The sequence below is a fragment of the Phyllostomus discolor genome, chromosome 4 (genome assembly GCF_004126475.2).
Source record: "Phyllostomus discolor isolate MPI-MPIP mPhyDis1 chromosome 4, mPhyDis1.pri.v3, whole genome shotgun sequence".
In the NCBI taxonomy this organism is placed as follows: Eukaryota; Metazoa; Chordata; class Mammalia; order Chiroptera; family Phyllostomidae; genus Phyllostomus; species Phyllostomus discolor.
Genome location: NC_040906.2, coordinates 89,832,461 through 89,858,674, shown reverse-complemented (window position 1 = coordinate 89,858,674; position 26,214 = coordinate 89,832,461). Strand labels below are relative to the sequence as shown.

At 41.2% G+C, this 26,214-nt stretch overlaps 1 protein-coding gene across 1 annotated transcript in view; it reads right to left on the bottom strand.

Moving 5' to 3' along the window:
- The window catches only part of SCTR (secretin receptor), an 80,628-nt gene extending 57,210 nt beyond the window's left edge, over positions 1–23,418 (bottom strand). The window contains exons 1-2 of the mRNA XM_036023619.1: positions 23,099–23,418; positions 6,526–6,639 (exon numbers count right to left, since the gene is read on the bottom strand). Coding sequence (XP_035879512.1) covers positions 6,526–6,639; positions 23,099–23,164 — 180 coding nt within the window. The 5' untranslated portion in view covers positions 23,165–23,418. The remainder of the gene's footprint in view (positions 1–6,525; positions 6,640–23,098) is intronic.
- Between the last annotated feature and the right edge of the window lie 2,796 nt (positions 23,419–26,214).

The window sequence follows — 26,214 nt, the reverse complement described above, 5'->3', positions numbered from 1 at the left end:
GGAAGAAGAGGAAAGTGACACAGTTCCTGCTCAGGTGGAGGCAGGGACAGGCCAGCAAGCACATCTCTATAATGCAGTGCAGGGGTGTCAGGAGGAGAGAAACTGAGGGTTCTATAGGAGTCAGGGTGGTCATTTAGACCAATGGAGCTACAGGCATTCAGGAGATCATTCCTGCTGGAGACTGAAAGGGAGAGTGCTTGGCAGAGTGAAGAAGAGACAATGGTATAGCAGAGGGATCAGCACGTGCAAAGGCCCAGAGGCATGAGAGAAACTCACATAGTTGGGAAATCATAAGCAATTTGGTTGTGCCAAGTGGAAATGTTTGGTCTGGAGGCCTGACCTTGTCTGGAGGGCAAGGAGCTGGATTTCATGCTGGAAACACTGGAGAGCAAAGGGACATTTTATACACTTCAGATGATAATTTTTAACATAAATGTCCCTTACCTCTCAGTGTGAACTAAGTTCACCATCATCTCTCCCAAATGCTTGGAATTCTAGGTCTTATCTCTCAGAACTGAATGAAAGCCCCATGCACTATCATTGGAATTTTAGGCATTTATCCCGAGGACATGCACATAGAGGGTAGCTGCCAGTTCTGCTGCACCCATGGCTGGCCTTGTTGGTGCCTCACTGTCTGCTGTTCTGGGAAATTGCTAGGGTTCCAGGAGGGCCTGGGAAATCAGGAGGCTCTGGCTCAGCGGTGCCCCCAGTAAGCACCATAAGACCGTGGTCTGGCTGCTCACAGATACCATCCAGGAGTAGAGAGGAAGAAAAGGGTTGAACTATGGGAGGAAGTCTCCTGTCCCTTTCCCTCAAGCAGCAGATGGGTGAATTGGCTAAAGCCCACTGCGACATCCAAACACCCTCACCTGATGCAACCACAGTCTCATTGCCTCGTGGACAGAAGAGTCCCTAGCCCTGACCTGCCTTGAAGTCTTGACTCCACATATCTAACCTGGTCTCCCTTTACCCCTTCCTCCCATTGTTGAGGTCGAACACTTGTGGGTCGTACTGAAACCCATCCTTTCCGAACTCACCCCCAAGGAAATTCATCATAAACTAACCAATGTGAAAACTACGAAATGTTACTGAAAAAAATTAAAGACACAATAAATGGAAAGATACCCTGTGCTTATGGATTTGATGACTTAATACTGGTAGAGATGTCAATACTACCCAAAGCAATAAACAGAGTTAGTAATCTATCAAAATCCCAATGATGAAAATATTTTATTTAATATTTATTTATTTAGTATTTATTTAACATTATTTGCAGAAACAGAAAACTCCATCCTACAATTTTAATGGAATTTTAAGGGACCTGAAATAGCCAAAACAATCTTGGGAAAAAAATAGCAAAATTGGGATTTTACTGATTTCCTTACAGACTTTCTGATTTCAAAACTTACTACAAAGCTACAGTAATCAAAACAGTATAGTACTGGCATAAAGGCAGATATGTAGACCAATGGAACAGAATAGAGAGCCCAGAAATAAACACTTATATATATGGCCAAATGAATTTTGGCAGGTTTGCCTAAGCTATTCAATGAGGAACTATAGGCTTTCAACCAATATTACTGGGAAAACTAGATATCCACATGCAAAAGAATGAAGTTGGACCCTTACCTTACACCATATACAAAAATTAACACAAAACACACCAAGGCCCTAGCTAGGTCACTCAGTTAGAACTTTGTCCTGTAAATCAAAATGTTGTAGGTTGGGTTCCAGGTCAGGGCACATACCTAGGTTGTGGATTCAGTCCCTGTCAGGGTGTGTATGGAAGGCAACCAATTAATATTTCTCTTTTTCTCCCTCTCTCTCCCTCTCTCCCTCTCTCCCTCTCCCTCTCTCTCTCCCTCTCTCCCTTCTTCCTTCCCTCCCTCCCTCCCTTCCTCTTTCTCTAAAATCAACAAACATATCCTCGGGTGAATATTAAAAAGACATTTTAAAAAATGGACCAAGAACCTAAATATAAGAGCTAAAACCACAAAACTGTTAGAAGAAAACATGGGGGAAATCTTAATAAGCGTGGATATGACAATGATTTCTTGGATATGACACCATGAAAAGAACAGACAATGAAGATAGAAACAAATACATTGGACTATATCAAACTTAAAAACTTCTGTGCATCAAAAGACACACTCAACATAGTGAAAAGGCAATCTACAGAATATGAGAAATTATTTGTAAATCATGTACTTGATAAAGGGTTTATATCTGGAATATATAAAGAACCTTTACAACTCAACAAGAAACCTAAACAACCCTATTTAAAAATGGGCAAAGAGCTTGAATAATCATTTATTCAAAGAAGTCATGCAAATGGCCAACAATGCATCAAAAATGCTCAACATCAATTAAGGAAATTCACAACAAAGCCTCCATGTTGAGGCTTTGTCCAAATAAGACACCACCCATTTGGATGACCACTATCAAAAAAAAAAAAAAAGAGAGAGAGAGAAAATAACAGGTGTTGGTAAAATCTGGAGAAATTAGAACATCTGTGAACTGTTGATGAGAATGTAAAACGGTGCAGCCACTATGGAAAACAGTATGGTGTTCCTCAAAAAATTAAAAATAAAATTATGATATGATTCCAGCAATTCTACTTCTTGGTAAATACACCCAAAAATTGAAATCAGGGATTTACAAGAGGTATTTCCACATGGGTGTTCACAGCAGCATTATTCCCAATAGTTATAAGGAAGAAGCAACTCAAGTGTCCTTCAATGAATGAATGGACAAAGAAAATGTGGAGTATTATTCAGCCTTAAAAAGGAAGGAAATTCTGGACTTCTGGCCTAGGTGGAGGCATAGGTAGATAGACTTTGCCTATGTGCACAACCAAAAGAAAGACATCAACAAATTTAAAAACAAAAAACAACCAGAAAAGAAAACTGTCAGAAAATAGAACTGTATGGCAGTCTGACAATCAAAAAGTTAAAGAAGGAACATTCATCCAGACTGGTAGGAGGGGCAGAGATGGGCAGCTGGGGCAGAGAGGACTCCCAGTAAGGCAGTAGCTGGAGGACCAGTGCAGGTGAGACAGTGGCTGGTGGTCCCATATTTGCATGCAGATAAACCAGGAGGAACAACTGGGGAGCAAGACAGACTACACAACCCAGGGTTCCAATGGGGGGAAATAAAGCCTCAAAACCTCTAACTGAAAAAACCTGTGGGGGTTGAGACAGCAGGAGAAAGTCCCAGCCTCACAGGAGAGTTCACTGAAGAGACCTACAAGGTCCTAGAAGGTATACAAACCCATCTACCTAGGAATTAGCACCAGAAGGGCCTAATTTGCTTGTGGGCAGAGGAGGAAGTGACTGAAAGCCAACCAAGAGCTGAGCAAGTGGCATTGTTTCCTCTTGAGCTCCTCCCCCACATACAGTGCCATAATGCAGTAATGTGTGTTGCCCCATCCTGGAGAATACCTAGGGCTCTGCCCCTTACTACATAAAAGGTGCACTGAAACAAGAATACATGGCCCAAATAAAAGAATGGATTAAAGCTCTAGAACAAACACAACTAAGCAATGAAGAGATAGCCAACCTACCTGATGCACAGTTCAAAACACTGATAATCAGGATGCTCACAGAAATGGTTGAGTATGGCCACAAAATAGAGGAAAAAATGAAGGCTATGAAAAGTAAAAAAAAAAAAAAAAAAAAAAAAAAAGGAAAATGTACAGGGAACCAACAGTGAAGGGAAGAAAACCTGGATTCAAATCAACAGTTTGGAGCAGAAGGAAGAAATAAACATTCAACTAGAACAGAATGAAGCAACAAGAATTCAAAAACATGAGGAAAGGCTTAGCAACCTCTGGGACAACCATAAACAGCCAACATCCAAATCATAGGGGCACCAGAAGGAGAAGAGGAAGAGCAAGAAATCAGAAACTTATTTGAAAACATAATGAAGGAGAACTTCCCCAATCTGGCAAAGGAAATAGACTTCCAGGAAGTCTAGGAAGCTCAGAGAGTCCCAAAGAAGTTGGACCCAAGGAAGCACATACCGAGGCACATCATAATTAAATCACCCAAGATTAAAGAGGAGAGGATCTTAAAAGCAGCAAGAGAAGGGCCAGTTACCTACAAGGGAGTGCCCATAGACTACCAGCTCATTTCTCAAAAGAAACCTTGCAGGCAAGAAGGGACTATTCAAAGTCATGAAAGGCAAGGACCTACATCCAAGATTGCTCTATCCAGCAAAGCTTTCATTTAAAATGGAAGGGCAAATAAAGTGCTTCCAGATAAGGTCAAGTTAAAGGAGTTCATCATCCCCAAGACCTTATTATATGAAATTTTAAAGACACTTATCTAAGAAAAAGAAGATCAAAAATAGGAACAGTAAAATGACAACAAACTCACAACTATCAACAACCAAACCTAAAAAAACAAAAACAAAAACAAACTAAGCAAATAACTAGAACAGGAACAGATTCACAGAAATAGAGATCACAGGGAGGGTTATCAGCAGGGAAGCTGAGGGGGGAGAATGGGGGAAAAGGTACAGGGAATAGGAAGCCTAAATGGTAGGTACAAAATAGACAGGGGGAGTTTAAGAATAGTATATGAAATATAGAAGCCAAAGAACTTACATGTACGACCCATGGACATGATATGTTGGGGAAATGATGGTGGGTGGGGAGTATAGGGTGGATGAGAATAAAGGGGAAAAATGGAACAACTGTAAAAGCATAATCAATAAAATATATTTTTTAAAAAGGAAGGAAATTCATCTACATGCTATAACATTAATAAACTTTGAGACCATTTTGATAAATGGAATAAGCCAATCACAAAAAGACAAATACTATATGATTCCAGTTACATGAAGTACATAGGACAGTTCAATTCACAGAAACAGAAAGTAGAATGATGGTTTCTAGGGGATAACAGAAGGGGAAAGCGGAGTTGTTGTTGAATGGGTGTAGGGTTCTAACTATGCAAGATAAAGAGTTTTGAAGGTTGATTGTATAACAAAGTGAATGCACTTGGCACTACTGCACTGTACACTTAGAAATAAATAAGATTGTAAAGTTTATGTTATGTGCTTTTGTTACACTAAATGACTGTGAGAAAACAGTATGGAATTTCCTCAGAACACTAAAAATGAAAAACGTTTGACCCAGCAATTCCACTGCTGGGATTATACCCTAAAAATCCCAAATCTCCAATTCAAAAGATTTAAGCACCCCTATGTTCATAGCAGCATTATTTACAATAGCCAAGTGCTGGAAACCTCCTAAGTGCCCATTGGTAAATGAGTGGATAAGAAACTGTGGTATGTTTACACAATGGAACACTACGCAGAAGAAAGAAGGAACTCCTACCTTTTGCAACAGCATGGATGAAACTGGAGAATTTTATGCTAAGTGAAATAAGCCAGTTGGTGAAAGACAAATACTGTATGATCTCATCTGTAAAAGGAATCTAATAAACAAAATGAACTAATGAGAAAATAAAACCAGATGCATGGAAACATGGAACAAACTGACAGCAACCAGAGGGGAGAGGGAAGGGGGATAAAGATGGAAAGCAGGGGAAGGGACTAGTCAAAGAACATGTATTAATGACCCATGGACATGGACAACGATGTGGGGAATGACTGTGGAAGTGGGTGGTAGGCTGTGTGGAGGAAAGTAAAGGGGAAAAATTGGGACAACTGTAATACAATAATAATAATACATTTTTTAAAAGACTGAACAATATTCCATTGGATGTACACACATTTTGTTTATCCATTCATCAACTGACAGACACTTGAGTTGTTTCAACCTCTTGGCTACTTTAGCTAGTGTTATTATGAACACACACGTACAAGTATTTATTTGAATACCTGTATGGATTTTTTTCTTAATGCAACCCCTCCTGGCCCTTAGATTTGGGAAAACAAAGAAGATAAGTTAAGGGACTGAAAATAAAATTAACATTTAAGTATCAAATTAATATTTTAAGTCTTGATTAGTAATAGCAATGTTTAAATTAATAGTATTAAAAACACCTGTATTTAACATATGTTATCTCATGTATTATTATAATTCTAAAGTAGACAACCACTTTATAAACCAGAAAACTGAGGCTCAGAAGGTTAAATAATTTGTTGATGGTCACACAGCCAGTGACCCCAGGTTTTTCTGGCTCCACCCTGCTGTTCTAACTACCTCACTCAACAAACTAGCATTGGAGGTGAGTGAATACATTGCCTTGACAAGTAATTCTTACCAAACTCTTACCTTGGTGAAGTTATCATGTGGAAATTAATGGTACAAAAACCTTGGCTATGTGCACTAGCCCAGAGAAAGAAAGAGTGGGGATACTCTGGCTTCTTAGGTGTGTGTAAACTGATTCCCAGAATTACCCTAGACCCTTCCTTCCAGCTGATTATCTGAATTAACACAGCTGTTCTGGCCCCCTACATTCTCACCCTGGTCTGAAGGACAAGCTTCCCCTGACATAGTAAGACTGGACACGATCCATGTCACAACTGGACAAAGGTGGGCTACGTACCCAGTACTGGCTGCACCATGGCTAGGTCTCCTGTCCTCTCTCTGGAGAGTTCCTGCAGGCACTGGTCTTGTTCATCCCTCTGCACACGTAGCACATCACATAGTCGAGGGAGGGCTCCAACCTGCAAATACAAAACCAAGAATGCTCATCATTGCAACTATGTTGATTCTACCACATAAGGACTTACTGTGGACAGACTGGGGCTACACAATGGGGATTCAAATTCAAGAAGGCAAAGCACAATTTCTAGTCCATAGTGAGGTACAGGCAGTCATTTTTAGGAGGGAGTTCAGAACAACAATCTGCAGCTTGTCCACTGCAAATCTTTCCCATAAATTCACCAAGGCTTCCAAATCCAACAAGCCATTTGTTTTCTGGGCACCTCACTATTAATCTGTAGGACTTAATGTATTCCATTCCAATTGTGTTTGTTTCAAAAGCATATTGGTCTATATCAAACCAATAGTGGCTACAGGGAGGAACTGAAGAGGAAAGCTGAGGAAAGACTAGCACACAGTCCTGGCTTCCCAGCTCTTCCTAGAGTAGATTTCCCAAGCATGACTCCATTCTTTCATTTGCACCTGAGACTTAAAAAATATGTGAATGCATGAATGCATGAACAACATAACAGAGCACTAAACTGAACTCCTACTTTACTTTCTACAAAATATGGGATTATAATATTATAAATTCTTTTCACATACATTGACTTATTCAACTCTGAAAATAACCCTATAAAACTCACAGCAAAGTGGAAATAGAAGGAACATACTGCAACTTAATAAAGGCCATATATGACAAACACACAGCTAATGTCATATTCAATGGTGAAGAGCTAAAAGTGTTTCCCTTAAGATCAGGATCAAGACAAGGATGTCCTCTTTCAACTTTTATTCAACATAGTACTGGAAGTCCTAGCCACAGCAATAAGACAAGAAAAAGAAATAAAAAGCATCTAATTTGGAAAGGAAGAAGTAAAATTGTCATTATTTGCAGATGGCATGATACTATACAGAGAGAACCCTAAAGATTCCACCAAAAAACTATTAAAACTGATAATGAATTAAGTAAAGTAGCAGCATATAAAATCAATATTCATAAATAGGCTGCATTTTTATATACCAATAACAAACTATCAGAAAGAGAAATTAAGAAAACAATCCCATTTACGATTGTATCAAAAAAATAAAATACTTAGGAATAAATTTAACCAAGAAGGTAAAAGACCTGTACTCAAAAAACTATAACAATTGAGAAGAAATTGAAAGAGTTACAAATAAATGAAAACAAACAAGCAAGCAAAATATAGCCAGAGAGATTGAAATTAAGAACAAATTGACAGTAACCAGAAGGGAGGGGGGAGAGAGATAATGGAGAAAAGAAGGGAAAGGGTCAACAAGGAACATGGATGAAAGACCCATGGACAAAGCCAAAGGGGTAGGATGAGGGTGGGAGGTGGGGGTGGGCAGGGTAGGGGAAAGTGGTGGTGGGAAAATGGAGACAACTGTATTCAAACATTAATAAAAATGATAAAAAAAAGAAAGAAAGAAAACATATACCATGCTCATGGGTAGGAAGAGTAACATTGGTAAAAATGTCTATACTATCCAAAGCAATTTATAGATTTGATGCAATCCATATCAAAATACCAGTGGTATGTTTCCAGAACTAGAACAAGTATATGGAACTACTAAAATTTATATGGAACCACAAAAGACCCCAAATAGCCACAGCAATCTTGAGAAAGAAGAACAAAGTTGGAGGTACCACACTACCTGATATCAAACTATATTACAAGACTATAGTCATCAAAACAACATGGTATTGGCATGAAAACAGACACATAGATCAATGGAACAGAACAGAGAGTCCAGGAATAAGACCATGCCTGTATGGTCAATTAATATTTGACAAAGGAAGCAAAAACATACAACAGGGTAAATACAGGCTATTCATTAAATGGTATTGGGAAAATTAGATGCATGCAAAAAACAAAACTAGATCACCTTCTTACACCAAATACAAGAATAAAATCAAAATGGATTAAAGACTTAACTATAACACTCAAAACCATAAAACTCTTAGAAGAAAACATAGGCAGTAAACTCTCAGACATTGCTTTTAGCAATATTTTCTTACATATCTCCTTGGGCAAGATAAACAAAGAAAACATAAACAAATGGGACTACATTAGACTAAAAAGTTTTTGCACAGCAAAGGAAACCATCAACAAAATTTAAACAACCTACCAATTGGGGGAAGATATACACTAATGATACACTTGATAAAGGGTTATTATACAAAATTTATAAAGACCTTAACACATATACTTCTTAAAATATACACAAAACCCCCCAAATAATTCAATTAAAAATGGGTAGAGGACCTAAATAGAAATTTCTCTAAAGAGAGACATACAGATGACCAATAGACATATGAAAAGATGGCGCTAATCATCAGATAAATGCACATTAAAACGAGAACAAGAATTAAAACCTCACACCTGTCAGAATGGCTATCGTCAATAAATCAACAAACAACAAGTGTTGCCAGGATGTGGAGTAAGGGGAATCCTCATGCATTATTGGTGGGATTGCAAACTGGTGCAACCACTATGGAAAACAATACAGAGGTTCCTCGAAAAACTAACAATAGAATATCTTATGACCCAGCAATTCCACTTCTGGATATTTATCTGAAGAAGTCCAAAACACTAATTCAAAAATATATATGAAGCATATTTACAATAACCAAGATATGAAAGCAACCCAAGTGCACATCAGCAGACAATTGGATAAAGTGGTACATATATACAATGAAATATTACTCAGCCAAAAAAAGAACGAAATCTTACTATTGCAACAACACGGACCTAGAGGGCATTTTGCTGAATGAAATAAGTCATACTGAGAAAGACAAATATCATATGATTTCACTTATATGTAAAAACTAAAGAACAAAATAAATGAACAAGCAAAACAGAAACAGACTCATAGATACTGAGAACAAACTAATAGTTTCCAGATGGTAGGGAAATTGTGGGCTGGGTGAAAAAGGTGAAGGGATTAAGAAGTACAAATTGGTAGTTACAAAATATTCATGGGGATGTAAAGTACAGCATAAGGAATATAATTAATACTACTGTAATAACTGTGTACAGTGCCACGTGGGTACTAAACTTATGGGGGGAATCCCTCTGTAAATTATATAAATGTTTGACCACTATGCTATACACTCGAAACTAATATAAAATAATATTGGATGTCAACTGTAAGTAAAAATTAAAAATAAAATAAAAAATAACCCATAAAGAGAAACAGAAAGGGCAAGGCCCACAATGGTTAGGGGATATGACCAAGGTTGTCCACCCAGGGACCTCAATTTCAATAACCAATCTTCCAACAGGTAAAAGACCAGGGTTTATACCCTCTTGACAACCAAAAGGTTTCATACTATATGATTACATTTATATAACATTCTTGAAATGACATAATTATAGAAGTGGGGAACATATTAGTTGCTGTCAGGAGTTAAGGAAGGGGTGTGACTATAACAGAGCACCATGAAGGATCTTTGGGTAAGAGAAATGTTCTGTACCTTGATTGTATCACCATCGATATCATGGATGATCAATCAAAACCTTGCTCACTTGCAAACACTAAAAGAAAAATAACATTTGTTGTTGTTACCACTGAGATTATTTTGATTGTTATGCAGCATAGCTGACTGACACAGGGTGGGGAATAGATCTTAGGACAGCATCAACGTGAATAGATAGGAAGTGAAGTTTCCCAAAATTGGGTGGCAATTTGCACTGTTGGAGATTGGAGAAAGAGGGTATTCCACAAAGAAGTCTTGAGAGCAATGGAGCAAGATAAGAAATGAGGGAACACCTATAATGAGAACCACCTCTCCAAGGAAAAGTTCAATTTCCTTGCTGTTTTTTCCTCTGGGACTATAGCAAAATAATAATCAGGGACAGTTTAACTTTTTCTTCTCATCCTGCACTTCTTTTTTTTTTAAGGTGTAGTAAAATATATATAACATAGAATTTACCATTTTTACCATGTTTAAATATACAATTCAGTGGCATTGAGTACATTTACAATGTTGTACAACCATCATCACTATCCATCTCCAGAATTTTTCAACATCCTAGCAGAAACTCTGTCTCCATTAACCACTAATTCCCATTGCCCTGCCCCCTTCCCCCTGGCAACCTTTCTTCTACTTTCTGACTCTATGAATTTGCCTCTTCTAAGTAGTTTGTGTAAGTAGAATCATACAGTATTTGTTCCTTTGGGTCTGGCTTATTTCACACTCATGTTGCAGCCTCTATAAGAATTTCATTCATATATAAGGCTAAAAAATATTCCATTGCATGTATATATCACTTTTTCTTCACCCATTCATCTGGTTATGGTTATGGACACTTGGGTTTCTTCCACCTATTGGATATTGTGAATAATGTTGTTATGAATATGGGAGTACAAATATCTCTTTGAGTGCCTGTTTCCAATTATTTTAGGTATATACCCAGAAATGAAATTGCTAGATCATATGGCAATACTATGTTTACTTATTTTTCCTATGTTTACTTTTTTAAGGAACCATTGAACTGTTGCCCACAGCAGCTACATCATTTTACATTTTCACCAACAGTGAACAAGGGTTTCAGTTTTTCTTCATCCTCTTCTAGTCCTTGTTATTTTTCTGTGTTAATACCAGCCATCCTGACCCTGGCTGGTGTGACTCAATGGATTGAGTGCCAACCTGCGAACCAAAGGGTTGCTGGTTGGATTCCTGGCCTAGAATACATGCTGGCCAAATCCCCAGTATGGTGTGCACAAGAGGCAATCCCACATTGATGTTTCTCTCCCTCTCTTTCTCCCTTCTCCTCTCTAAAAGTAAATAAAATCTTTAAAAAACCCCCACAAAAACCCAGCTACCCTAATGGGTGTGAAGTTGATCAGCCCACATTTCTTTTACCTAAGATCCTTCCATTAAAATTTAATAAATCAAGGTAATTTTTTGCAGTGGTGGTATTCCAACTAAAGAAATGTGTGGTGTCCACTGATGCGTGACAGCAAAGTATTCTGCTGGAAAGACTGAGTCCATGGTTTTCAGATGGTGACCAGCACTGAAGGAAGGGGGGCCTCAGGGTTTCCAGGAATGGCTGGGAAGATTGTGTGCTCAGTGGAGCTACCACTTAGTAGGTGCCTGGAATGGAGAATACATGGGGAAGATGCCCCTTATTATCTAAATTAAGCTCAAGAAGGGGGGCAGAGACTGGTATATAGTAGCCATGTGTCTATTTATACACACATTTCTATATACTTATGATATTTAAAAGTATTAAATATAATGGTACTTAAAATTCACAGGAGAGACAAGTGAAGATTAAAGAATTGCTAAAACTTATTTTAAAACTTTCACAAAAGAACAGCTACTAGTCCTTTAAAGCTCCTTTTAAACAGTTTCTTTAATATCAAATTTGTATAAGTACTTAAAAACTCTACTTGTGCTAGTATAAAGTATTTATAATGAAAAATAGCTGTTCCCTTCCCTAACCTCTACCTGCTGTCCAACAGCAGTCAATTTCAAGTCTTTTTAGCTATCTGTTCTCATTAGTATCTCCATATTTAAGAATTATATTCTTATCTAGCAATTTCTTGGTTTATTAATTTGAGGCATTATCCAAGGTAAAGATTTAGATGTTGTTTTGATCTATCTCCCCAGATATATTCTCTCTCCCATGCATTACATATCCTCCTTTTGATTTAATTTTTAAATGTATGATGTGTATTTATAATGACTTATTTTGACTATGAAATATTGTTCACTGGTGAGTCTAGTCATGTGAAATGATTATGTCTCTTCTTGTACATTTTGTCTTTCCTGAGATCAGTAATTACTTTGTTTTTTTCATTTGATTAGTTTTCTAGGTACAGCTAAATTTTTCAAGTACTCCAGCAGCTCTGTTAGACATCTATCTACAGTTCTTTGTTTTTCCTCTGGAGACCTGTCTCCCACAGTCCTTCTCCCTCTTGTTCCAGTCTGGGCCTGCTGCCTAGCTATGGTTTGGAGTAGCTTCTTCCCAACTCTCCCAGCTGGAGCCTGTTTCCTAGATTCCATGTATTTTTCCTAACTTTCCTCCCTTGTTTGGCAGAAGCACATTCTCTAGTAATGTCTTAAGAAAGTGTACATAGGTTAAATTTTTGAATCTGCACAAATGAAAAAGTTTGGGTTCTTTTTAAGATTTTATTTATTTATTTTTTAGAGAGGGGAATGGAGGGAAAAAGAGAGAGAGAGAAACATCAATGTGTGCTTGCCTCTCACATGACCCCCACTGGCCTGCAACCCAGGGATGTGCCCTGACTGGGAATGGAACCTGATGCATTGGTTCACAGCCTGCACTCAGTCCACTGAGCTATGCCAGCCAGGGCTGAATGAAAAAGTTTTTATTAATTTGAGAGAACAGTAGGTTGAAAATAATTTTCCTCCCAAATTTTCAAGGCATTTCTCCTTCTCTCTTCTGTGTTGTTGATAAGAAATTTATTTCTGACTCCAAATCTTTTGTATACGACTTTTGCTTTCTTTCTATACAATGTTTGCTTTCTTTCTAGAAATACTTAGGATTTTTGTTTGTCTTTAGCTATGTTAAAATTTCTTAATGAAATGGTTTTCTTTTTTACTTATTAGTTAGATGTTCAGTGGGCATTTCTATCTAAAGATTTGTGTTTTTAATTTCTGGGAATTTTAAAAACACTGTTATTTCTTTTATTTCCTCCTTTCCTCTTCTCTAGTCTGCCTTCCTAGAATTCGTGCAGGTTGAATAATGAACAACACAGATGGGTCCTCTAATCTTCATTTTGTCTGTGTAATCTTTCTGGGATATATCCTTGACATCATTTGTTAAGTTTCCAACAAATGTTTTGTCATCATACATTTACTTTCCAAACCGGCTTTCTTATTCTCTGATGATTCCTTTTCCATGGCATCCTCATTTCCACACATCCTCTATCTGGCTCCCTTCTAAAAGAAATTTTGAAGAATACAATATTGGTTGTAGTCTTGTGTTTTAAGTTTTTCCTCCTCTTTGCATGGTATGTTTCTTTTCCTCTGTTTGTTCACTTCCATGTTGAAGGCCTTTGTCAGTGTCATGTTTAACCTTGAGGCACAAAAGTGGCCCTTGGAACCACTTTAGGCCTGAACTGCCTGTTGACTGGCGGCCTTCACTATAAAATAATTAGGTCAAGAAGGACCACATGGTCTGGATCTACAGGGTGTTGCTCCCCTGGTCTGGGGCCTTTCTGGGGTGCTATAGGCCAACCATACAGTTTTTCATCAATGTGTGTCCCTTCTACACACTGCAGGCATTTAGGTTGTTCTTTTTCCTACACAGCTACCACCACTTCATTCGCTTTCCATTTCCCAAAGATTTCTTGAAAGCTCTGCTTCCTTGTCTCTTGTCTTGTTCTCTCTGACTTTGTGGTTTTAAACTCTTTTGATTATTTTACTGTCACTTTAAGGGCATTCCCAGGGGGGGAGCAGATAAACACATGTGGTTAATCTGCCATTTTTAACTAGATGTCCTAATGCGACATAATAAGAAATATATATTTGCGATATAATAAGAAATATATATTTGGTCATTGTCCCTGGTTCCTGACACAGTGCTCCTAAAAGCCTTGTAATTTCTTGAGTGATGGGGTAAGAGGAGTAACTTTTAATATTTGGTCTTAATCCCCAGATCCTGATACAAGAGCTTCTAAGGCCCTTGGAATCTCCCAAGTGACAGGTGCTGAGTGACTTCTCATGTGCTAATAAGATGACTGGTGGCTGGAGGCCCATAGATAGTTTCAGGTTGGAGGCTAGTCACCAGAAAGACCAACCATGTAGTTAGAAGGTTGGAACTTTCAGCCCCATTCTTCCAACTACTTGAAAGGAGAGAAAGGCCAGAGACTGAGTTAATCAATAATGAGAAATGATTTCATCAATCATGCCTATATAATGAAACCTCCATGAACAAACACCCTAAACAATAGGGTTTGGAGGGCTTCCAGGTTGGTGACCACATCAAGGTGCTGGGAGGGTGGCACATCCAGAAAAGGGCATGGGAGCTCCATGTGCCCCCTTCCTTGCCCTATGCATCTCTTCTACTCAGCTGTCCCTGAGTTGTAAGTTTTAAAATAAACCAGTAATAGTAAGTAAATGACTTTCCTGAATTCTGTGAGTTGTTCTAGTGAATTAATGAACCTGAGGGGGTTAATGGGAACCTCCAATTTATAGCCAGTTGGTCAGAAGTACAGGAGGCCCAGATTTGTGATTGGTGTCTGAAGTAGGAGCAGTCTCATGGGACTGTTACCTCTGGTGTCTGTGCTAACTTCAGATGGTTAGAGTCAGAATTGAATTAAATTCTTAGGCACCTGGATGATGTCTGGAAGGTCGAATAATTGGTTGTCAGTGTGAAGAAAAAATTCTCATATACTTAGTCCTGGCTGGTGTGGCTCAGTGGATTGAGCATTGGTCTGAAAATCAAAGGGTTGTCAGTTCGATGCCCAGTCAGGGTACACGCCTGGGTTGTGGGCCAAGCCCCCAGTAGGGGGTGTGAGAGGCAACTACACATTGATGTGTCTCTCCCTGTTTCTCTCTCCCTTCCCCTCTGTCTAAATATAAATAAATAAAATCTTTTTTTTTAAATCTCATATATTTGGTGTTACAGTGAACTGTTTTGAGCAGAAAATACCAAAGTAGTTGGTGCCAAGAAAGTAGTTCTGTTTGGTAGTAAAAACAGCACCTAAGCCCTCAGTACCTTTAAAAATATGTACTCCCATCCTGGCTGGTGTGGCTCAGTGGATTCAGTGCTGGACTGAGAACCAAAGGGCCACTGGTTCGATTCCCAGTTGGGCTCATGCCAGGGTTACAGGCCAGGTCCCTACTGGGGGGTGCTTGAGAGGCAACTATACACTGATGTTTCTCTCCATCTCTTTATCCCTCCCCTCCCCTCTCTAAAAATTAATAAATAAAATCATTTAAAAATATATATGTACTCCCCATAATTTAAAAAAGGGATTGTCAGAAAAAATTACTAAATGGTGCTTTTCTTCATTATTCAAATTAACAAAAAACATACATATATTTTCCTATTCAGTTTCAGAGTTTAAGTCCAAGCCACCTTTACATCTAAAGTTTTAAAAATATTGCTAAAATCATGTCAGAGTTTTTTAAATACTTGGACCACAAAATTTTTCACATAATCTTGTCTTTTCCTGGAATTTTAAGTTGACTTTTTTTCTTGTTGATCACAAAATTCATAGGTCTTCACCACACCAATATATATATCATAGTTGTACTCCCAGGTTCCGAAAGGAACCACGCTGGGTAACACTGCCAACTGGCTTCTCTGGGACTTGCCCCAAGAGTCCTTTGATTTTCTAAACTACCATAAATTCTTTTTAGTTTATTGCAGAACTATGGAATCAATATCTGTCCATGGTCATCCGGTAAATTCCATTTTTGAACCCATATTTTAGATTTAACTTTGGTTTTGCTAGGGGACAACTCACAAGTGTTTTGTTGTTGTTGTCACTTTGTTGTTGTTTTTAGAGAAGGCACTTAAGTTAAAAGCTTTCTGAGATCTTGTACATCTAATAGTGTTTCTGGTAGGCAGTGACTCAGCACCCAGTCATGGCTGGCCTGCTATAGAGTACAGGTTCACACTTGTTGGTTGATGATTTGTGACTTGCTTCCATCAACCACTTCTTTGGGGGAGTTTCTTAGATAGTAGACATACTTTGAGATGTCTTCTCTGCCTTTTAGCCAATGACTCCCTCCATTCCCATCCCAGAAAAGACCCCTTCATTGCAAGGTAGGTTGGTTTATGCTGTGAGGTCCCATCTCACTGATCAGACCAAGAGAGAAAACCTCACCCAGCTTAAGACAATCTGTTGCCCTCTCCTGGATATTTGCTATTGGAATTGGAAGTAACATCCATCTCTCTAATTACTGAAGCATGTAAACTTCAAAGCTACGGAGCAGCCATTTTTTAACCTAAATAAAGCAACAGAAAAGTCCAGTCTGCAAAGAAAGAAAGAGAACAATAAAGGAAACCCCAAAGTAAGCGAGGAAAGATGTCAAAAGACAGTTCTGTAAGCTATTTTAGAGTTTAACTTTAGACTCAAATCTGAAAAGGTAAAATCTGGAAGGAGGTATAATAAAATCCTATTAAATTCTGAAGAAGGTAAAGAGGTAAAGAGGTTCAACACCACTTTGCTTATCACATTTTATAATATAATTACTTGCTTGCCAACTTGAGACAGAAAAGATATGGTTTCAAGGAGGAACAAAAAGGAAATGCTAGTCTAGTTTATACAATGAGAAATAAGAAGAGGAACTCACTATCCTACACCCAGTTAAAAACACAAAACTTCAGCAAACTTTTATTGGGCACCTACTGTATGCCCAGCAATCTGCTCATCACTATGGACACAAAGGTAACAGGGACATGGCTCCTGCTCTTGAAGCTCACCAACTCCAAGGAGATCCAGGAAGGCTAATGATAGGAATGTATGGTGAAAGCAGTGGCCAGATCATGATGGACCAAAAGTGGCAGCAGAGGACTCCCAGGAGGTGGCTCTGCCATTTAGGCAATAAGTGAGGAAGAATTGTTATACTCAGAGTAGCAATAGCCCATAAAGAAGAGGACTAGTGGTGATAGTGAGTAGGCAGATTCTGCAGGAGTTGCACTGAGTGTAGTGGTGAGGAGAGGGTGGTTCCCATGAGTCTGCTTTGGGTGCTTTGACAGTTTCAAGAAATGAGAAACAGACAGGCTTAGAAGTTGGGGTAAGATAATTTGGGTTGAGGGAGATTAGATTTATGACATAGTGGGGTTGCCAAGGAAGACAATACAGTAAGAGCAAGTGTAAAAGACAGAGTCTGGGAAAATTCTTTTCAGAGGCTGAGAAAACTAAGGAACAGCAGGAGAGGCAGGATAGGAACCAGGAGACTGCAAAAGGCAGAAGCAAAGGGAGGGGAAACAAAAAAAAGGAAGGAGGGTACTGGCATTGAATGCCTCCAAGAGGCTGAGTCCCATGTTCCACTTTGCCCAGGACAGTCCAAGCGTATGTCTGCTGTCCCGATGTCATTATTCATAATGTTGCATCTCTCTTGTAAATTACGTGATTGCCCTAGGTAGGATCAGGACTGAAAAGTGTGTAGGGAATGTGGTAAAATGAAGCACTGGTGAGACTGATTTCAGTGGCTGGTGGAGAGGAAGTCAGATTGCAGAAGGCTTAAGAATGAGTGGAAGTAGGAGCAATGATCGCAGACACTACTTCCAAGAAGCTGGCCATCAGGGAGCAGAGGTGGAACCGTGGTTAGAAGGGCCCAGAGTGCAGAGGGAGGGCTCTCTACCACCTGGGCTGGACAGACTTGGGCAACTTGACCAGCTGATGGAAACAACCAATCAAGAGGAAGATGGTAAAGATTGGGCACAATGGCTGCATTGTGTATTCTCAGGACAGAAGTCACTAAAAATGGTGGGGCAGAAATCAGCAGCACAGGTATAGCGACTGGCTGTGGGCAGAAGTAGAGCCTCTATTTCACTCAGATGGTGTTATGAACAGAATGTTTGTGTCTCCCCAAAATTTGCATATTGAACCCCTAACCCCTTGTGTGGCTATACTTTGAGATGGGGTCTGTAAGGAGGAAATTAAGGTCAAATGAGGTCATAAAAGGGGGGCCTTGACTTGATAGGATTAATGTCCTTCTAAGAAGAGACAACAAATGCTCAATGTTTATCTCTCTGCACCCACCCAGAGAAAAGGCCTTGTGAGGACAAAGCAGCTATCTGCAAGCCTGGAGTTGGGCTCTCACCAGAACCCTACCGCACTGGCCTTTGATCTCAGACTTCCAGTATCCAAAAATGTGAGAAATATATGCCTATTGTTTCAGCCCCCTAGTCTGTGGTGTTTTGTTATGGCAGCTCAAGCTGACTGAGAAAGATATGAAAGAAAAGGACAGTAGGGTATAATTTATACACACCTATAAGATATTGGTCAGAGGAAGTTTGTCCATGTAGTCTTGACTCTCAGAAAATGGGAGACAAACCAGTGTGGTGCAAATGAAAATGGAGGTGGTAAGGTTAGGAATTTGAAGCGACACACAGACATCAGGGAGATCCTCTGAGAGCCAGGGGAGAGGGAACTGATGTTGGACACGTGGGGATTCTGAAGAGGACTGTGGAAAATTCAGGGATCCTGGCAGCACAATGGGATGGGACCACAGGAGACAATCAACCAAGGATGTCCCCTCTGCAAATGCCCCTTGGAATCTTTCAGACACAGAATGATGAGGCTGGGTGGGCCCCAGAATATTCTTATTCTCTTAAGTCCACATGAATGTTGAGCAGTCCTGTTTGTAATGTAAGTAAGTAGATAGGATCTAAGTGTTAAGGGTTTTACCTTGGGCTGCAGGCTGTCCCAGAGGCTGAGTGAAGGTCAGTGGTGAGAAACCTCAGCTTACTAAGGGCAAGGAAGCAGGGACCAAATCAAGGATCACTGGAGGGGGCTGATCTGAATGTTAAGTCTGGCCTTTCAACAGGAGTGCTAAGAAGAGAGCTATGTCCTCCTTTGACATGGGAGGTAACAATGGGGTGGGGATAATGGGGACAAGGAGGGGGGACAAGGAGGAGGGACAGGAGCTCAATGGGAATGGCAAAAAGGTGATGCTAAAGCCGAGAGGACTCCACGAAGCAGTCTGGGAAGTGCATCTACCTTCATTTTGTTTGCTTTTGTAACCCCAAGCTCCTCTCTGTCTCCCTCGGTAAAATGCTGTGTGTACTTCAGTGTTTGTTTTATATTTTATAAAGCACTTAGATTAAACTGAATTTAATGTCATTTTGAGGCTTGGGAGAGAATATTACAATAACACCTTGGGCACCAGAAACCAGAGCAGGCCTCTCTATAGGAGCAAATGCATATGCTGGTTTAGAACACCTGGGTTTCAGTCCTCACACCACCACATCCAGCTGAGTGACCCAAGCAAATGGCTTCAGTGTCTTCATCTGCACTGGCCTGGAGGTGCTGAGTGTTGAGAGAATTAAATCAGGTGCTGCCAGGAATGACTTAGCAGACTGTCTACTGTGAAATAAGCGCTCAATAAGGAAAATCTTTATCATCATCATCATTCTCATTAATTTTAGGGATAGTAAAAATTTTAAAAGAAATCCACAATACTTCCTCAGAAAATCAGAAGGTTATTTTTTGGGTATACAAAAATCCCACTGACCCTCTGAAAAGTTATCAATATCCAGCTCCTCAAGTGGCCTTTGCAGGCTTTCCTAAAATTCTGCTCATGGAGCCTGTCAGTCCCCAGATCCAGAGGCACTACAGGAAGAGGCAGGCACCACCATGTGCTGGAGGCTTCTATGTGCCAGACCCTATACGTGGAGTTTTTATGTTTCTGAGCTGTCAACTGAGGAGTGATAGATAGAGGAGGGGGAAAAGTGGGAAGGGAAGATGTAAAAGGATCAAGGAAGCCATTGCCTGCAAAAGTTGTTTTATCTGGTTTGGAAATGGATTTCATGAGGTACACCTGCTTCTGTCCTCCAACTCAGATTCCCTGTCACCAACCTCACTTCCTTGAGTCCAACATGCAATTAAAACCTATTATTAGCCCTATTAATGCATCTCCCCAAAAACATGACAACCTTTAAGGCAATGGTTCTCAACCAGGGATAATTTTGCCCTCCCTGCCTCTCAGAGGACATTTGGAAATGTATGAAGACATTTGTGTTGACACAACTTGGAGATATGTTTCTCCTGGGTAGAGGCCAGGAATGCTACCAGACACCGTATAATGCACAGGACACACAACAAAGAATAATCCAGTCCCCTTTCTCCGCCCTGTTCCCATTATCCCCAACCCATTAGTTCAACCCATGCCAAGGGAGGATATAACTCTCTTCCTGGCACCCTTGTTGAAAGCCCAGACTTAAGATCCAAGATTATAGTTTCAAAGTTAAGAAACAGTGATTGAGGAAAAAGTGGTCCCACACACCCCACTTAACTCACTATGATTATCAAGTTGGTAGTTTGCCAGATGTCCTGAATTAAACAGCCCTACCTTGAATGATTAATTTTCCTTTGCTTGACACATTTTGTAAGTAATGATTGCTTTCAAGATGTTATTCTTCATTGCTTGTTGCTATATGAAACTACTACAGCTTAAGACAATCCCTATAGACGTCATCATCATTTCTTTCATTCATTCATTTACTCACTCATTCATTCATTCAACACATGATCATTGAGCTCTCTCTTACACAGTATGGGGGAAGAGGGGAGGATGGAAGTGCTGGTGACTAATTACAACACTGTCCCAGGTGAAATTCCTCATGACAGAAACACATTGGAGTGGAGATAGTAAAGGAAGGTGTGGTCAGGGTTTCCTTTAGCAATCTCAGAACACTGTCCCCATCATCACTTTTTGGTTTCCACTTTCAAGGTTCCCTCCTGGTACCTCCTCCCTATCTGGAAAGGAAAGGGAGGAAGGGGTAGTGACAAGCAATTTGGCCTTAATAACCTACCGTGAGGATGGTGCCAATGTTATTATTCAAGGAGAGACCCAAATGAATAAAACAACTGTTTGAATATCCTTAAATTTCAAAATCAAATGTCTGTCCATTCAGTCACACAGAAGGAAAATGGGGTTTCATAGGGAATGGCAAAACGTGAATCAAAGTAGACCAATTCCACTCCTATTTGTTAAAGGAGTTCTCTGCCAAGAAGTATGAGACTTTAAGTCAGGATAAGCCTATAAAATAATCAGAGGACCAAGACTTACAGGAAACTATCTGGTAATATAATAGAAGGCAGTACCAGTGAATGCATGAAAATGACATATAAGGACAAGGGATGTAATTGGCAGAACACTGAGTAGTTGGAAATCAAGAGATCTGGGTTGTAGTCCCAGCTTTACCACTAACTTGCAGATTTGGGGCAGGTCCTTTCTCTCTGTAGTCTCCAGTTTGCTCATCTGTAAAATGAAGGAACCAGAGCATAGTGTAGCATCCTTCCAAGGCACACTGAGCCAAGTGAAGGCTCTCTTTTCCCCCTCTACTTATTCTTGGATAACATGGGGGTCCCTTTGAGACTAAAATGTAGGTTGAACCTCCAACCTCTTGATTTCTTCAGACAACTTCAGGAGTACTGCAGCTACTTGAGAAGTCATGAAGAGGAAACTATTGCCTCTCCCATCCCCAGGCACTGAATATCAGCATCCCTCTAGGTTACATTTGGCTTTGAATTGTCCCCAGTTCCCCAGGTGGCTTTTCCCCAAATTGGGAGTTCAAACTAATGAGTGGGTGCTGTTGCTCTAGCACCTTCCAACACCAACACTGAGAAGAGGCTCGAAGGTTATCAAGGAGGTGGGAATAAGATCCCCAAATTCCACTCTTTCTAAACTACTGTTGCTGGAATGTCATGGACCTGCTGGAATGATGGGCATCTACTGCTTGTTAACACTCCCATCAGCTCTAAGAGCTGAGGTTTGTCTTATGATCAAACAGAGGAGGACTATAGGAGGGCAAGGTTACTGGACACCAAGAAGGACTCACCCAGGACAGAGATTGAAGACTCAAAATTGGGTCCCCAAGTGCTTTCCCTGGGGTATTTCTTAGGACAGAGGTCTTGGGAGCCTGTCTGGAATGTTAGTGGAAAGCAGTATGGTAGTTCTGGAATCTGTACTCCTCACTCCCCATCCTTACTGCCTCCTTATTCCTTCCATTCAGCCCATCTGGGTGCAGCCACTCTCTCCCTCACAAATCCCACAGGGAGAAGCCTGTGATTCCCAGGAGTTTCTGTGGGAAAGAAATCTCAGCTACAGACTCTGCTGCCTTCTCTTTTCTTTTCCAGCTCCTCCCTGGACCTGGTTTGTGGAAACCAACTGCTCCCAGGAGTCCTCAGGCATGCAGACATTAGGGAGCCAAATCCCACAAGAGAGAGGGGGCAGGGAGCTGGGACAAGCGGTCCCATCCCAAATCTGAAAGCTGCGGGCGGACTTTCTGAGGTTTTCCTATGCGCAGCCCGGTTGTGTAAAAATGTCAAGGCTCTGGGCAGATGAATGTGGGTTCCAACTGTCTTCTCTTGGGGGCAATATTTTTTTGTCTTTCCAATTCTCAACTTTCTTGTCGGTAAAGTGAGGGTGATAATATCAACCTCGTAAGAAGGTTATGAGGTTTCAGTAAAATAATGGGAGCAAAGTGCCCTGCTCACAGTAGGCACCTCCAGGGACAGCTCCAGAATTTCTGCCTAGGTGTGTCTTAGAGGCTCAGTGCAGGGGTCCACAGAAGCGGTGGGGTGGAGCACAGGGGTTCGTCTGAGAGCTGCCTTCGGGCGCACATGTGTTTATTTGAGGGTAGGGGGCCCTCTGGATTGAAGTTGATAGAGATTATTGATGAGGAGAACGGAATTAAGGGTTTTCACACCTTAGTAGAAGACATGGGGGTGTTCCCCGCTATGCCCATCACGCCTGGACCGGAAGGAGGGTCCCTGCCCGCGGAGGGGCGCGGTACTCACAGTGTGCGCAGCGCCGGTGAGCAGCAGCAACAGCCACAGCGACAGCGGCGGCGGGCGGGGGTTCATGGTGTCCGATGCTCTCCCTGCGCGCTTCCCGACGGCCTCTTACCTGAACACACCGCCCACTCCGGAGTTCAGGGCCCCCAGCAGAGTCCGGGGCCCCAGCTGGCCGCAGCGCTCGGAGGAGCCATGGCTGGTCTCCACAACCCACGACGGTCCCCAGACTACACCTTCTTGGACTAGGTGGCCGCGCTCATTGATGAGGACGAGGTGCTGTCTCCACTTCTCCACCCAGCTTGACTGGCCAGGAGCAGGCCTGCTGGCTGGCTGACAACCGAGGAGGCGGAGGGAGGGTGTGGGGACCTGGAGCTGGCTCACGCAGGCTTGGCAGGGTAAGGGGCGGGGGGGGGGGGGGGGGGGGGGGGGGCGGGGCGGGCGGAGGGGACCCGGAGAGGGCTTAGCCCTTGAGGCTACAGCACCCTCAATTACGTAAAAGAGCACTCAGCTCTGCCATAACCTTGCTGCGCTTAGATGGGCAACCTGTGCCACCTTTTTGAACCTCATGCCTAGACATAATAATACCCACCCTCGGGATGAAAGAAGGTTTTGCTAGTTCCTGTGCAATAGCAGGTGCCTGGTCAATACCTGTTGCATCTAGTCAGTGGAGCAGGTTTTCACTTTATTTTTCTTCACTGTTAAAGTTATACTGGCACACTCTGGAAAGTTTCACTACGATGAATACCATCACCCAAGAAAGCCTTTGATCATGAAGGCCATCTGGTCCACCTGGGCATTTGGGGCTGTGCTGAAGATGGGAGATTTCGTATTTCCTGGTCTCGCTGGAGGCTATTTAAATGTCAGGCAGATATTCCCAGTAGCCTGCTCAACCCAAGTCTCCAGTGCACAGATGTTCTGGAGGCTGGCCTTGTGCTGCTCAGTACAAGATACCCTCAAATGGCTCTTGTGCACTCAATTTTACCTCCTCTGTAGTGGTACCCACTCCCTTTCCTCTCATCTCTTTATCTTGACCTTTCCTGGGGCACTTTAAATACATCAGCTTATTGAATCCCAAACCCCCAAACTCGCGGGTGATATTATACCGGTTTGACAGAGGAGAGCAGAGACTGGAGGAGGATCAATGGATGTTCAGGTACATGAAACTCAGAAGGTCAGATGGGAGAGCCTGGAACTGTACTTCAGTGACTGATCTGATTCTCTGTGACTGACCTCTAGTCAGATTGCTGAACCACTGTTAACGTAGATGCTGTGACCCTCAGCAGCCTTCCTACATGAAGAGGCGATTTATAAGGTGAGGTTGGTAAACCACAGCAGATAGAAAAGGTGAGAAAATAATTTAAGCTTCTTGGTCCACAGTCAAGACTCAGTTAATGTGAATCTAAAGTTTACATAACCAAAAACTCACTTTTAGGAACTTTCATTATAGAAATACTCACCCAAGAGCTCACTTAAAATTTCACAAGGATGTTTGTGGAAGCACCATCACAGGAACAGAAAACAGGGCATAATGTTATGTGAAAAGGGAACACTTAGTCTTACCCTTGAAGTTTTCTTCCTTATGGAGAACAACCATGAGAATAATCCTCTCCACCTATCTAGCAATCTCATTAATGTCCCTCCTCCCAACATAAACACACACACACACACACACACACACACACAACCAGCTTTACATGACTAATGCATTTGGGATAAGGACTGGCATGAGATTGTGGCATAAGCCAGTCTTTCCTTGGTGGCCAAGGCTCTGACTGTGTTGGTCCAGTAACACCAGTGGCAGGGTGGCGGTCTATCTAATTGTGGGGTTTGCTACTAGAAAAGCTACTTGCCCACAAGTATAAACCACATTCTCCAAGACCAACATCATCACTAATAAAAGTGATCGTTGCCCTGTCTGTCTTCATCGTATTTCTCAATTGGTTTGAGATTTAGACTGGAAACAAATGTTACATGCTGGGCCCCACTTAAACTCCAACATCCTACATGTGCACCAGAAAGTGCATGTGGTAAATACTTGCAATTTTTACTGTATAGACTTCTCTGTTGCTTGAATATTTTCTGTAGCCACTATACGTATTGTGGGGTTTGGGGTTTTTTGACAGAAAGAAATAAGAAAACAATATAAAATGCAATTTGTGTTCTATACCAGAACCTCATGATCTTAACTGAAGAAGCAAAACATTTGTTCTGGGCAATTTAATCAATTTCTGGCCTGTGGCAAGCCATTCATTCTTCCTTAAATGGGAGACTGCCTCTCAGAGCATGAAAAAAGGTCTGAAGTGCTCTGTGAGAATCCCTTTTAGAAGCCTTGGATGCAACAGTGGCTTTGTAAACCCCACCTGAGAGAACAGTTTCATAACAGATGTGAGGGAAAGAGGTAAGGAGCTAACAACATATTTAATAACCTGTCATATGTGAGGGAGACTTGTAGGGCATATTGTCATGTCAAATCTTCCAAGACTACAAAAGAGAAAATTCCTTTCCTTGATTTATAGGATGAAAACTTGAGGCTTGGGAAAGATAAGCACTTGCCTCCAACAATACAGCTAAAAGGGGGTGGGGCCAAGATTTGAACCCAGGATGTGGTCCAAAGCCCATGCCCTTTGCACTGTACTAGGATTCCTTTCAATCACGAAGATGACTTCCTTAACCCTAGGGCTTCTGTAGCTCTTTTGCACACATCATCTCATTTGATCCTCAAAACAAATCTCTGGGTTAGGTAGGACCACCAGTCAGTGGGTGACAGAGGGGGTTGCAACCATTGCTCACATGGTTTAATTGAAAGGAGTTTAATAACAGGACTGTGTGCAGAGGTGTGGCAGGGTTAAGAGAACCAACAAGAGAGAATGAGGAGCCAGGGATTAGTGTCAATGGGTGTGAAGAGTGACAAAAATGCCCTCTTGACCAAACTTTACCCAGGCTCCTCTGAGTCTTCTTCTTGGCCCTGTCTGTCTTCAGCCTGCCTAGTGCAGTCTCAGCAAGAATCCTGCCATCAGTTTTGTAAGAATCCACCCTCCCCCTACTTTTGATATCTGATCACCCTTCATGTCTGATCAAGCTCACCATCCCTCACCTTTGATGTCTAAATCCTGTCAGTT